This window comes from Procambarus clarkii, chromosome 15 (assembly GCF_040958095.1).
Source record: "Procambarus clarkii isolate CNS0578487 chromosome 15, FALCON_Pclarkii_2.0, whole genome shotgun sequence".
Taxonomy (NCBI): Eukaryota; Metazoa; Arthropoda; class Malacostraca; order Decapoda; family Cambaridae; genus Procambarus; species Procambarus clarkii.
Window position 1 is genome coordinate 9,686,148 of NC_091164.1, and position 14,585 is coordinate 9,700,732.

The following is a 14,585-nucleotide window of genomic DNA, read 5'->3' on the forward strand; positions in this document are numbered from 1 at the left end:
GAAACAATGGGCAGAGTTTCTTTCACCCTATGCCCCTGTTACCTAGCAGTAAAATAGGTACCTGGGTGTTAGTCAGCTGTCACGGGCTACTTCCTGGGGGTGGAGGCCTGGTCGAGGACACTAAAGCCCCGAAATCATCTCAAGATGACCAAAATTCTTTTTCCGGGCAGGGCAAGACGTCTGGACTCATTTACTTATAACAGATGCGTATTATGCCAGCATAAATAAGAACCCAGACATTATGCAATTGTTATTTGGTTGTATCCAGGAAAAGGTCAGTCTTGGACTAATAATGAAATTTTAATTAGCTTAAACAAAGCTGAAATGTATGCCAACTAGTGTAGATAATAGTTGATAAAATTTGCAGTATTCATCTTGCATAAAGCATTTTCCATCACATTTGCCAGGGTGAAATGCAAGAACTTTAAAGCATAGGAAGAGTTTATTGCTATGCTACAGGTAAGGTGCAGATGATCAGTACACTTGTAACCAACATTGTCTACAAAATCTAGAATTTAAAATAAATGTGTACATTTTGATAAGTTTGTATTTCTACAACGATGTGTCAAAAACTTAACATCCAAATTTTATTGATTACAGCATGATATAGAAAGGTATGAGTCAAAGTAGTATCATGATCACAGAGTTAATAGTTGGGTACTATAATATGGAATAAGAAAAATAAATTTTGCCAAATGTAAATGAAGTACAGTGACTTTTAGGTGCAATATTTATTTGTATGAACATATTTCCTTTTATTTATAGTGCAAAAAGCATAGTTCTCCAGGTGCACACCAAATGTGACTATTTCGCAGCTACTCGTGATCAAGATATAAATTTTCAGTGCTTCACTATGAAGCAAGGAACTGATCCATTTAGATTGTAAAACTTGTGCATACTTTACAAAGTTGAACTCTGTAGTGAATGTTTTATAATTAATTTAAAATTATACAATGCCATTAGAAATGTTAGTACATCACTTTTAAACACAGGTTAATATTTGAACACTTAAAGACATTCAATACAGATAATATAGGAATACATTAAATTCAAACACGATGTAGCGCGACAGTCCAGCGAGTACTTTTTGCTGTGTCCATAGTTGTCGCTCCTCGTTTCTCTACATCAACCTTCCTTTTTGGGGGAAGGGAGAGAACTTTAGTTAATAGCTGACAATAACGTCATGAGATCAGACACGTGACAGAGTGGGTCAGGGAGTATGGGAGAACAAAAAAAAATTTAGAGCAGCATAATGGCTGTAAACTGTACTTTTTAAAGAAATTTAAGATGTAATTTATTACTTTAATAATTTCTACTTAAATTAAGTTTTGGGCATGATATTTGACTGCACTTTACAGATATAAACAACTACTGCACACAAACACAAATTACACAGTATGTACAGTATAGTGTGCATGCATGTAATTACCTAAGGTATTACACGCACACACACTGTACTGTGTGTGTGTGTGCATACTTTATGCGCACACATGTATGTGTGTGTGTGTGTGTGTATTTTATATATATTTATATATATTTATATATATATATATATATATATATATATATATATATATATATATATATATATATATATATATATATATATATATATATATATATATATATATCATGTGTGTAAATCATGATGGTGCATACACACAATGCATCGCACACATAACGCATGATACATGCACACATACATACACAGTGTGCTGGGAAGACGGGACACCACGAGCGTAGCTCTCATCCTGTAACTACACTTAGGTAATTATGCATGATGCATGCACACATACATGATGCATGCACACACACATGATGCATACACACACACACATACATGATGCATACACACACACATACATGATGCATGTACACATACATTATGCATGCACACATACATTATGCATGCACTTACATACACATACATGATGCATGCACTCACATACACATACATGATGCATGCACACACACATTATGCATGCATACATATATATACAAACAATTCATGCATGCATACATGGTTGTATACACACTTTTTGAATCTCCAACATTGAGAATATAACTCGCTGAGGTTACAGTTAGACAATTACATACATATTGTACATACCATACACAGACACAAGAAAGGTCAAATCTCAGCCCAGTCTGACCCATTCTTGCTAGTACACTCCACACCTTTTACCTTCTGTACAATTTATCTACAGATTTTTTTTTGCCTCCACACCCAAGTATTTATTTCACAAAACATTACTTCATGAATGTCTTCTCTGAAACATATAACTATCTTACATTACTGTATTTAAATTAAATCAAGATTTGCATACATTTGGCACTTGCAACTATACACATACAGCTGAGTGGTTGAGTAACAAAATAAAGGCTATATACATCAAGAACAACATATAACTATCACAGTTCAGTGCTAATTTCATCTGCAGCTTCACCACCTAACTTTCCTTTTGAATCACTTTTGTACTCACCCTTCAGGTGACCACCGTCCAACTTGCCGTTCACTGTAATATTTACGCCAATCCCTTTACTGTTCCTTAATAGTGTGCTATCAACTTTAAAAGTCACGTTCTTATTGTTCTTGCTCTCTACTTCAAAACTGTTATTCGTGGAACTATTACGGTAGTCTTTTAAATGACCATTAATATTACCATTAACATGACCATTACCAAAGGTCTTCAGGTGTCCAGAACCTTTTCCACTACTCAGGTTTAATACATGTTCATGCAAATTTCCATTGATGTAATCTGTTTTGTAAGTATTTGAGTCCCCATTAGTAAAGTTAATCATGGGACCTTTAATATTACATGCATTTGCTTTACTGTTGATGTGAATGTACTCATCAGGCAAAGGTACTATCCCTTTACAGTTCTGGGAATAACCATTCATTGTATAACATGTCTTAGTGTTACTGCCTTCTGACATGTAGGTCCCACTAATGGATTCATTTATCTTCCCTGATCCACGCATTTTTCCATTAACTGCAGCATGAATGTGGTCGAAGCTCCCGTTGGGGCAGCTAGTGGTATCGCTCACTACCGCTGTTGATGCCTGTCGAGAAAGTCACATACTGTATATAATATTCAATAGCAAAATGTAACACTGTATAATATAATCATTTCCACTAGTAATTATTTATTATTACTATTTGATAAGTATGCATGTTTGCTTTTGGTATGCATTGTTTTTCAAGCTATAATGGCAATATGCTAGGCTACACTGAAGTAAGTAAAAGCACAAATGAACAGCAAATGTTAAATTGTTTGCTTTTAGCATTGATAGATTAGACAAAGGATAAAAGAAGTTAATTCATTAACAGCAAACATTTCACCATAAAAATATAGTTTATTCAACAATTATAAAACCACCCCAATCTAAGCATGGCAACTGAAAAGGAAAGTAGTCAGTTATTTGACAATGGTGTCTTCAATTCCTAGTTTGTTAATACTGCACATAGTTTGTTAATATTGCACAATTTTCTAGAACAATATAGTTACAATAGTTAGTTAATTAAAATCTCAATGATTTTATAAATACATGTTGACTGCTTTCATGCTGCACTCTCATAAGTTTGGACATAAATGCCAAGATGGCAAGAAATATGACATGCAATTTAGCCTTAAATGTGGTTCTAATTGAGACTTAGCCATTTGGCAGAGCTTAAACTCTTTGAATGTTACACTGCTTTGTTTACAAACTGTAGTGTGCTGAATTCATAAACATTTTATCTGGCATATGACAGTGCATGTTTGTGTTCAGATTGCATATGCACCATTTTTTAAGTGCATTTAAAGAATGAAAGCTGTGCTTATGGTGTCCCATCTTCCCCTATAATCTGTTATATGACACTTCAAAACTGCTGATGGTTTTAACATCTACCAATCCCTAACTTAAATTGTTTGAATTGTCACCAGGTACTCTCCTAAGAAGAACTTTCAAATATTTTGGGGAGACCTTTGCTTCCTTAGCTTGAATTTATGACCTTGTTCATGAAGTTGAAGGTTTCAAGAATTCCTGTCAATTTTGGTTTCTTACTCTTATTATTTTGTATGTAGTGATCATAATGACTTTTTTTTTCTATCTTCTAGCTTTGGCATATTTAACACCTCTAGCCTCTCCTTGAAGCTCTTGTTTTTTCAGTTCTGGAAACTAATTCTTAATATGTCTTTGCAACTTTTCAAGTTTATTGATGTGCTTCTTGAGATATGGCCACCACGAAATTCATGGCCCATTTATTTAATGTTTTGCCCTCAACGTATTTAAAAGTGATTCTGAAGTTGGAAAGTGTAACATACGCTCCTTACACAAGGTCCTTAATGTGGTCTTCTGGTGACAGTCTATCCAAAAATACTCCTAGTTCTCTTTCTTGGTTAGGGTTCTTTAATACCTCTACACATAATTTGTGGGTTGTGTGGTGCCCATTTTCTCCTATTCCACATTCTATAACATGGCATTTACTCACACTGAATCCATTTGCCAAGTGTTGCTGCTCCATTTATTTTGTCCAAATCATCTTGAAGGACATGACAATCATCTTAGTTTTTTATTTTCCCTAATAACTTAGCATCAGCAGCAAACATGTTCACATAGTTTTGAATTTCTTCTGGTAGATTGTTTACATATAGACAATGAACATTATCGGTACAAGAACTGAACCCTGTGGTACAGCTCCAATAACGCTTCTCCAGTCTGACTCATTCCCTCTGATAACCACAAACCTCTTTCTGTCAGTTGTGGATATACTGACTTGATGCTACTTAATTTAACAAGTCATGCTCACCTAATCATCTACGGGGAGTAAGATCCCACTTTAGGCCCTACCTCATAGCTTGAGTGGGTGTATTTGTATCCAGGTTTGCTTAACTGTGGTTCATGGGGACAGAGATCAGACTCATGGTGTCTAGTCTTTATATGCCAACTCTTCACATTTACTCTACAGGGTGGCTGTACTTTTTTGCCCCCCCCCCTTCCTCCAGCCTCATTCTACACGGCACTCTAGCCATCCATCCCTGTTACAATATTCTGTGTGAAACACTGTTGACAACATATTTCTGGCATTTTTTTTTTAATTCATTTCTGTAATTCAACAACAAGTCAGCTAGAGTGCAATGTGGATTATTTATGCCATGCCAGTCTAGTGCATACTAGGCCAAGTGATCATACTCAATTTGACAAAGCAAGCCATACTGTCTTTGTTAATCAGCAATCATCAGGATTTCATGAAATTTATGTTCATTTCAACCAGAGGAAACAGAAACAGTGGAACTGTATTATTCACAATACAGGTATTAAGTTTTAAACCAATGTAAATATATGCCAGTAATACAGACCAGTGTATGGCAAATACATCGGTTATTTATCTCTGAGCTTATTAATTAGTTAAAAGTATAGTATAACTTCATTATTCATATGTTAATATGTATTCTTTTGCATGTGATGTACCTGCACTGTATAAATCACAATATAATCTTGTATCACAATACCTTGTAGTTTAAATTTTGATTTTATATAATCTATAATTACAGTAAAATTAACTATTAAATCACTTGTAATAATTACAGTGCTTGTAATTTTCTGTAACTGTTAATTAACTACAAAATATCCAAGTTACATACATGCAAAGAACAGTTCTGGAATTTCTAGCAATAATAACAAATGTTCAATACAATTACAACTCGGAAAACACATGCACCAGAATAACATACGAGTGAAAGCATGCAGAAATGTTATTAAAATGCAGCATGCAAATATTTTTGCATAACCAAATATGCACAATAATTAAAATAGTCCATTTGGTCTCTCATTCCAGTCTAATGTCTACAGTCCAGTGTACATAGTCCACTAAAAAAAGGAGAGGGTTACAAACAACTAGATGGGCAATTAGCATCGGCAATCATTGCCATGCCATCAGAAGCAAAAAGAACAAAAAACATGTACCTGTATCAACTGATTATTTGTTGAAAAGTTAATCCCTGATTAAGTGTGAAAGATTACTTCCAGTCAACTGCAAGACCATAATTTAAAATATGTTAATATTCCCATTCAACCCATACAAATTAATTTTTATTTTGACCAAGAGGTTAAAAAGAATCTCTTTAAAATTAGATTTACACTAATTTATTCTTGCTTTGCACTTTCAATAAATTAAAAAATGTATATCTTTTCCTAACACTATATGCAGCTTCATTGACTGCACTTCAGGTCAGTGTTTTCTGATTGACATTACAAAAATATTATTGTGATACTCTTGAACTTCTGGTCAATGCAGTTAATAATATTACCATTATGTTGCAAGTCTCCCAGCATTTATTAACAATAAAAGGAAATTATTGGTTAGTGATATTTCAAAATTTTGAAATTTAGAATGTAATGATCAAGCCAATCTACTGATTACACTAATTTGGGAGCACATGAAATCAAAATAAATTTGTTCAAGCACCATCCTTTCTAGCCTGATACTTACTGAAGGGCGCTTTGTATGAGAGGCCCGAGGATGAGCTCCAAGCTGCCTGCACTGCCCCTCCGCGCATGCCCGCCTACACCCCCGATGTGCTGTGAACAATAACACTTCCCTCAATCACCGACCACTGCCCATGCCCGCCCACAGCGCTTTGCTTACCTTATCTGTAGCAACCATATCTCACCTGCGAGACTCAAATATTACAGACTAGGCAGACAGTGCAAAACGTTGACATCCTGTTTCAGCCCAGAAAAATTAGACCCTGAACACTATTATATATAACTACTGTATTATTGATATATAATTATTGCATGCATATATATATAACTAATATATATATATATACACACACACACACACTATTATATATATATATATATATATATATATATATATATATATATATATATATATATATATATATATATATATATATATACAATATATATATATATATATATACAATATATATATATATATATATACAATATATATATAATATATGCATGCGTGCATATGCATGCAACAGGGAACAATTTCTGCACTATAACAGGATTCTTTTTCCTATCTAGTTACCCTTGCTATCAGGATATCAGTTACATGAATACATAACCGAGATGCTGATGAGTAAGGAACATGCAGGTGCTATGGGTAAAGCTAAAGTGGAGTGCACAGGAGTAAGGGGTGATGGCAATGCTGTGGGCAAGTGGCATAGGGTGTGGGGGCCGAGGAGACTGACAAGCAGCAGCTGTTGGAGGCATGTCAAGGGTCGCCCAGGTCAAGTGTGCTCTACCTGACTATGCAGGATCTCATTTGCAAAATGACACTGCCGAAGAAGTCGGTGAAGCAATCCTAATTACTCTATCAGAAATTCATGTAATATAAGCTGGCTACAGCCTTGTGGAACTCAAACACATAGGACAATCAAATTTGATTGTAATATTTACTAATGTAAAAATGGAGAAATTATATTTAAAAGATGTTATAATATTAGTTTTAGAAAAGGTTGAAAATATTTTTTTTAATTAAATATAAAACACTTTGTTTCTTTGTTAAGCAAAGAACTAAAGGTTTCTATCACTGATTTTGATATTTTATAAAATAAACAGCTGCTCCATGTCTCTCCTGGCCATAAATTTAAAATGCATTTGAAATATAAATAAAAAAAATACACTGCAAAAGGAGTCAAAAAGTGTCAACATGTCAAATGTACAGACTGCAAACTATGGTAGCTTATCTTAAAGTCTCAAGACTGACGACTGTACTGTACTTCATGTGACAGGAACGAGTGAAGATTATCATCGTTTACAAATAGTAGTTCATTTTACCATGTAGATATAAGGCCTTGAGCAACTTTCAAGAAGCCTGAGAGTCACTGTTTAAGAATTGTGCTTTCTGTGTTGATCAAAATCACATGGTGAATGCAGGAGTGATTTTTCATTAGTTTGTTTTAACTCTGAAATTATTTGCTGTAATCATAACTTTATATATGGTAGCAAGAAAATGAAAGAAAGACAACTCCATTTTCTGCATCAATATGATTTTTAATATAATTTTTAACAATTAACTTTCATTATATTAAATCAGGCTAGGGAGATTATGATTTTGCCAAGATGCTATCTCTCCAACAAAAAGAAAAAGAAAGAAAAAGAAAGGGAGAGACGGAGAGAGGTAGGGAGAGAGAGTGAGAGAGGGGGAGAGGGAGAGAGAGAGATGGAGAGAGGGAGAGAGGGGGAGGGGGAGAGAGGGGGAGGGGGAGAGAGGGGGAGGGGGAGAGAGGGGGAGGGGGAGAGAGAGGGAGGGGGAGAGAGAGGGAGGGGGAGAGAGAGGGAGGGGGAGAGAGAGGGAGAGAGAGAGAGAGAGGGAGAGAGAGAGAGGGAGAGAGAGAGAGAGAGGGAGAGAGAGAGAGGGAGAGAGAGAGAGAGAGGGAGAGAGAGAGAGAGAGAGAGAGAGAGAGAGAGAGAGAGAGAGAGAGAGAGAGAGAGAGAGAGAGAGAGAAAGAGAGAGAGAGAAAGAGAGAGAAAGAAAGAAAGAGAGAGAGAGAGAGAGAGAGAGAGAGAGAGAGAGAGAGAGAGAGAGAGAGAAAGAGAGAAAGAGAGAAAGAGAGAAAGAGAGAGAGAGAGAGAGAGAGAGAGAGAGAGAGAGAGAGAGAGAGAGAGAGAGAAAGAGAGAGAGAGAGAGAAAGAGAGAGAGAGAGAAAGAGAGAAAGAAAGAAAGAGAGAGAGAAAGAGAGAGAGAAAGAGAAAGAAAGAGAGAGAGAAAGAGAAAGAGAAAAAGAGAAAGAGAAAGAAAGAGACAAAAGCAGATATAAACGGAGAAGGAGGAGGAGAAGAGGTGTTAAAACAAGCCACTTTATTGATGAAGAAATATGTCGATTCAGTCTTTGACCAGATTTGGAAAAGCAATATTAATTGGATTGTACTATATATTATTTTTGCTGTTGCACCTTGACAGTTAAAACGCGGTATCGACAAGATGGATGGCACCACCAATTTCTTTTCATCATTGAGGATCACAGTAGTACAGTCGTGTTTGTTCTCTACTCACAATCGAGAATTCTGGGTTCGAATCCCGGGCAGGACAGAAATGGCTGGGTACATTTCCTATCACCTAATGTCCCTGTTCGCTTAACAGTAAATAGGTACCCAGGAGTTAGTCAGCTTGTTGTGGGGTTGCATCCTGAGATGGAAGGGGGAAAGGGGGTGGTCAGTAAGTCGACCATGGGTGGGGAGGGACTTCGATATAAGCCTAACATATGCATAAATTGGCTGCCTGTCTCCCAACACAATTATTATTATTATTATTATTATTATTTAACAATTCTAAGGTAAATCTTTCAGAAAATATTTCTGGAAGATGAAATGATAAACAAAGTGATGAAGCAAAATATATAAGTGCTGAAGCAGATTTTGTGGAGTAGATATCTCAGAACAAGGCATGCTACAACTGACTGACTGATACAGGTGCAGACTGTTAGAAAAGGCAATGCTAAAATAGCATAATGTTGCTACAAAGAATGAACAAATAATACCTGCAGGATGACTGAAGAGAAAAAATGCACTTTGAAGTACTGTAGTTAGCAAGAAGGCAAAAGATGTCAGTGGCAGTTACTTACTTGATTACCCTCTGGTCCTTGACCCTTGATGCTGCGCCCTAGTGAATTAGACCACTCTGCCTCTTCCCTGTATGCATCCCAGTTATACACCTTCCAGTGCAGGGCAGAGTGGGCTAGGTTAGTCCCATTTGTTGTCTGGATGCCTTGACTCATTTCTGCGGTTTTATTGGAGGATTGGGGTTTGCTAGAAGCTCTCTGACCCGGGTTAGAATTGTTAGTTTGCGAGGCAGTAGTACGCAAGATATTGGTTTGAGAGCCAGTTGTTTTCATAGGAGGACGGTTGCTTGTGGGCCGAAGTAAAGTTGAGTTTCCACAACCAGTAACAGAAGAGGCAGAAGGAGCAGGTGAAGAACTCACAGATGAAGAAAGAGGAGGAAGTCCAACAGAATTGGGACTGGAGTTAAATCCTGGCTTTGGAGCAGTTGATGTGTATCCAGATCTCTGTAAAGAGTTAGTACCATTTTTACTGCTCATGGAGGAAGGACCATAAGACTGAACAATATGAGTGGAAGAATCATTATTATGAACAGAAGATATTATAGAGCTTCTAGGGAGAGGAACAGGTTGATTATTGGGATGTTGTGTAGATGATGTTATAGTGTCAAGATCATGATAGTGAATGAGAATGTTAGTAGAATGTTGAGTAATAGGCTCAAGGCTTGGATAAAGGGTATTAGGGTGTCCAGACTGTTGTTGGTCATAATGTGAGCTGCAGTTACTATAGTAGGGCTCAGGGCTGTCACATATGGTCGAGTTGTCGTAGCTGTTATTGTCGAAACTAAAGTTTTCATAGCTATGGTGGTCGTAGCTTTTCTGATCGTCAGGGTCTGGGCTGTTGGATGTTGATGACAGCTGGTGGTGATGGTGGTTAAAGGTAGTGTCTTTATTGTTGCAGTTATGTTGGGAGCCGCTGGTCAGGGTTGAGTCAGCTGAGATACTCACGCTGGAGCTCCCAACGCTGATTCCCGAGGTCACCGATGACTGTGGACTCGGCTGTGGTCTGCACAAGAAGGAAAAAGGAGTAAACAACTTGAATTTATGAAAAATCTAGTGGACCTGTCAAACTAAACTGCCTTATAATTTTACTAGCATGTGGAAAGCAAAGTAGCTACTATACCTTAATTTTTTATTTACTCTGTACACAGGTGGGTACAGATGCAAATGACTCCTGAATCATGTTACTGTAGTAAATTTCATGCTCTCTCTTTCCACTGATCATTTTAAGCCTTACCCCCTACTAGTTTTCCCTGGAACACTATCTGAAAATTACTGCTGGGTGAACAAGGGGTAAGGATCAGTAGCCAAGTGGCCTTCACTGCCAAGGCCAGTGAAGGGTCCAACTGATATCATTCATGAAGCATGGGGTGAATGTGTGACTGTTGCACAACAGCGGTTGCTTCTCTCACTAATGGTAATTTTGGTACACTACAGAGCACCCCTTGATATGTATAATTTTCCACTACCACCACATATGATGGAATTTCACAAAATTAACACCTTTACTACCAAATTATGTTATCTTTTTAGGTTTACACTATTTAATTATATTTAAATATGGCTTAATGAACTCTTTACCATGGGAAAAGAATGCCATATAATTTAAAATGCACTGTCTCTACATTAGAGTATTAGAAAGAGTTTCTGTATGTAGAAGGTTTACGAAAATTCCTCAGAATAAAGATCATATTCAGGTATAAGGAACTTACAATCAAAGATATACCTATTATATAACCCCATACAACAGCCTACCCACCAAAGCTGTAAATCCAAGAGATTTTTTCACTTTAAAATCCAGAGAGAAATAAATCCACAGGAACAATGGAGGCGACCTTAGACAAGCCACCGGCTTCTTGTCCTCTGCAAGGCCACTAGAGAGATAATGTCCCTTCAGGTAAATTCAGGTGATTTTATTTATATTTTAATTATTTATTATTTATAATTTTTTAATTTATTATTTATAATTATTTATATTATTTATAAAATTATTTATATTATTTAAACTTAATTTGTGTAAACACTCTATGCAAATAAAGGGACCCAGTTTATGGAATTCACTCCCTACTGAATTGAAAAGCTGTCCAACTTTTACATCATTCAAAATCAATACTAAAAAGTACCTAATTTCATCTTCATAGTTTTTCTCTTTTTGCCTTAAAATTGCACTGTATCTATTGCTACCCAATCTCCCAACCTTTTTGTTCCCAATTTGAACATCTTTACCATTGAGATCATTGCTGTTTTCTTATATGTGCTGCCATTCTATTGTATGGTGTTTATAAATCTTGTTTATCTGTATCTTTTGCTACCCAGTCTCCCAATCTTTATGTACCCATTCTGAACATCTTTACCATTGTGATCATTGCTGTCTTATATGTGCTGTCAATCTGCTGTATGGTGTCTATTAATCTTGTTTAAATTACTAATCAAGCTGTCAATGTAATCAATCAGAGCTTTAAGTATATTAAAGCACATTGTTATATTACTTATCTCTCTCATCTCATTTTTCTCTTGTAATGTATCTTTCATTTATCAATTCTGATTGAACTTACCGACTTAAAATTATCTGCTAGATTAAGGACCTGCCCGAAACGCTGCGCGTACTAGTGGCTTTACAAGAATGTAATTACTGTACTGTCCAATGTATTCTCACAAACCCAATGTACCTTCTTGTATATATATAAATAAAATAAAATTAAATAAAATATTTATATATATATATATATATATATATATATATATATATATATATATATATATATATATATATATATATATATGTCGTACCTAGTAGCCAGAACGCACTTCTCAGCCTACTATGCATGGCCCGATTTGCCTAATAAGCCAAGTTTTACTGAATTAATATATTTTCTCTATTTTTTTTCTTATGTAATGATAAAGCTACCCATTTCATTATGTATGAGGTCAATTTTTTTTTATTGGAGTTAAAATTAACGTAGATATATGACCAAACCTAACCAACCCTACCTAACCTAACCTAACCTATCTTAATAGGTTAGGTTAGGTTAGGTAGCCGAAAACGTTAGGTTAGGTTAGGTAGGTTAGGTAGTCGAAAAAACATTAATTCATAAAAACTAGGCTTATTAGGCAAATCGGGCCTTGCATAGTAGGCTGAGAAGTGCGTTCTGGCTACTAGGTACGACATATATATATATATATATATATATATATATAATGCAACCAAATTAATTGTGAAATTAATAGGTAAACTAAATATTAAATGACAACTTAATCAGACAATTTAATATGGTACATCTGTAGTGCACCACAGGTGTACAATAAAACAATAGACACTCACTTTAGGACAGCTGTGAAATGGGATCCCCTTTCATTTGTGCCACTTTTTAGTAGGGCAGCTGAAGTAGGCACAAAGCCATTGGTTGCTACAAAACCTGCACTCGTGTCCTCCATGAAAGCCGAGGAGTCAGGACTGGATGCATCATGACCGAGTGTTGGCGAGGACCCATTTGCGCTGTTAGTCACCAGAGCCTTCACACTTGGGCCATTCACCATCACTGGCTTGTGGGAAGAGCTGCTTGTGAAGCTAACAAAAAAAAAAAAAAAAAACTTATTAAATGGTTTGTAGCAAAAGTATGATTATAAATTTTAGGTTGATAACACAGTCTATGTAATTCATAATTACAGGTAATAATACAGGATTTGCTAAGTTTATTTTTATATAATAAGAATCACTGTCAATGTTTTTACTCTATACAGAGTAATGAAATCTTCCTCATACATCAATCATTCCTTGATACACTTTAAAGTACTGTAGTTATCATGTATAAATATGTATTTGCAAAGACCTATGCTCAGTATCCCAGCTTCTTTTCCATATTTTATTACAAATATTATTATTTACATTTTTCAAAACACCTTCAGTCTGTCTTCTTATATCATTTTACAATTGTTTATGTGGCTAGCATCTCTCTTATTAACATTTAAAGTTGTATTTAATTTGGGCATATACAACACCATCAGCCTCTCCTCTTATCTCATGTTTGCTTATTTGTTTCTTTAGACATAGAACACTGGTTGTAAATCATTGTTAATGTGTTTCTCCATCCTACAGCTTTTTAAAATTGTGTCAGATTTTCTTACTTTATGTGAGTACTGTATATGTACGTATTTGTGGATGTGACATGTGCCTCCATGCAGCAATTTTTTTTTTTTTTACTACAGTGTATATGGTTTCCTACCAATCAAACCTATTGTGAAACTGACTTATAAGCTAAATTGTATATAACAAGTTCAAGAAGTGACCAACTATCTTAACTCCAACCTACATGCATTCAAATCAATAAGTCACAGTAACAGGGCTAAAGGCACTTATGAAATGAAAAGACGGTGATAATCTTTCGATCTTATCTGGACCCTCATGAAACCCTAACTTGACTAGTTGCATAAGTACCTTGGAGTTATGACTTGATAAGGGTCCAGAATCAATTGAAATGCAACAGTAATTATATATGTGTGGGTTGGTTTGGGTTATTTCCAACCTAAATATTCAGTGCAAATACAATGGGGGGGTTGGACCTTTGACATGCTGACGGCTCTCTGTCCTTGTCGAGGCCACTAGAGTGTTAAGTGTCCCTCGGGTAAACTCAAGTAAATAAATACACTAATCAGGATTGCCAAACAGGTGTGACAAACTTGAAACTAACCCATAGCTGGCACATGTTGCACTGGTCGAGGTGGATGCAGAAGTTTTGGCAGCCCCAGTGTGAGTTCCAGAGTCATTGTGGCTTCTAAATATTCCTGGAGAGTCCCCACTTGAACCTCTGCTACTGTTACCTCCTGAAGAATGGCTTTCAGAAGACTTTACACGAGAGACTGGTGCTTGAATTGACCTGTGGTATAAACACTTAATTAATTACCGGCTTAGCAATGTTGAAACAGGCTGCGATACTTCGTAATTAAAAAAAAAAAAAAAAAGACATTGTGGGGGACTAAACCAAACTTCTGCAGTAAGTTGCTGTA

The 14,585-nt window shown here is 35.9% G+C and overlaps 1 protein-coding gene across 13 annotated transcripts in view; it reads right to left on the reverse strand.

Annotated features, from left to right (window-relative positions):
* Positions 1–423: 423 nt before the first annotated feature.
* The window catches only part of LOC123761441 (band 4.1-like protein 4), an 817,171-nt gene continuing 803,009 nt past the window's right edge, over positions 424–14,585 (reverse strand). For 4 of the 13 annotated variants that reach the window (XM_069324958.1, XM_069324963.1, XM_069324961.1 and 1 more), the window contains 4 exons: positions 14,270–14,455; positions 12,904–13,149; positions 9,588–10,587; positions 1,621–3,063 (listed from right to left, as the gene is read on the reverse strand). In XM_069324958.1, coding sequence (XP_069181059.1) covers positions 2,413–3,063; positions 9,588–10,587; positions 12,904–13,149; positions 14,270–14,455 — 2,083 coding nt within the window. In that variant the 3' untranslated portion in view covers positions 1,621–2,412. Of the gene's footprint in view, positions 1,135–1,620; positions 3,064–5,949; positions 6,017–6,475; positions 6,565–9,587; positions 10,588–12,903; positions 13,150–14,269; positions 14,456–14,585 lie in introns of those variants that run through there. The other 9 variants (XM_069324960.1, XM_069324959.1, XR_011228615.1 and 6 more) reach the window with 8 other exon arrangements.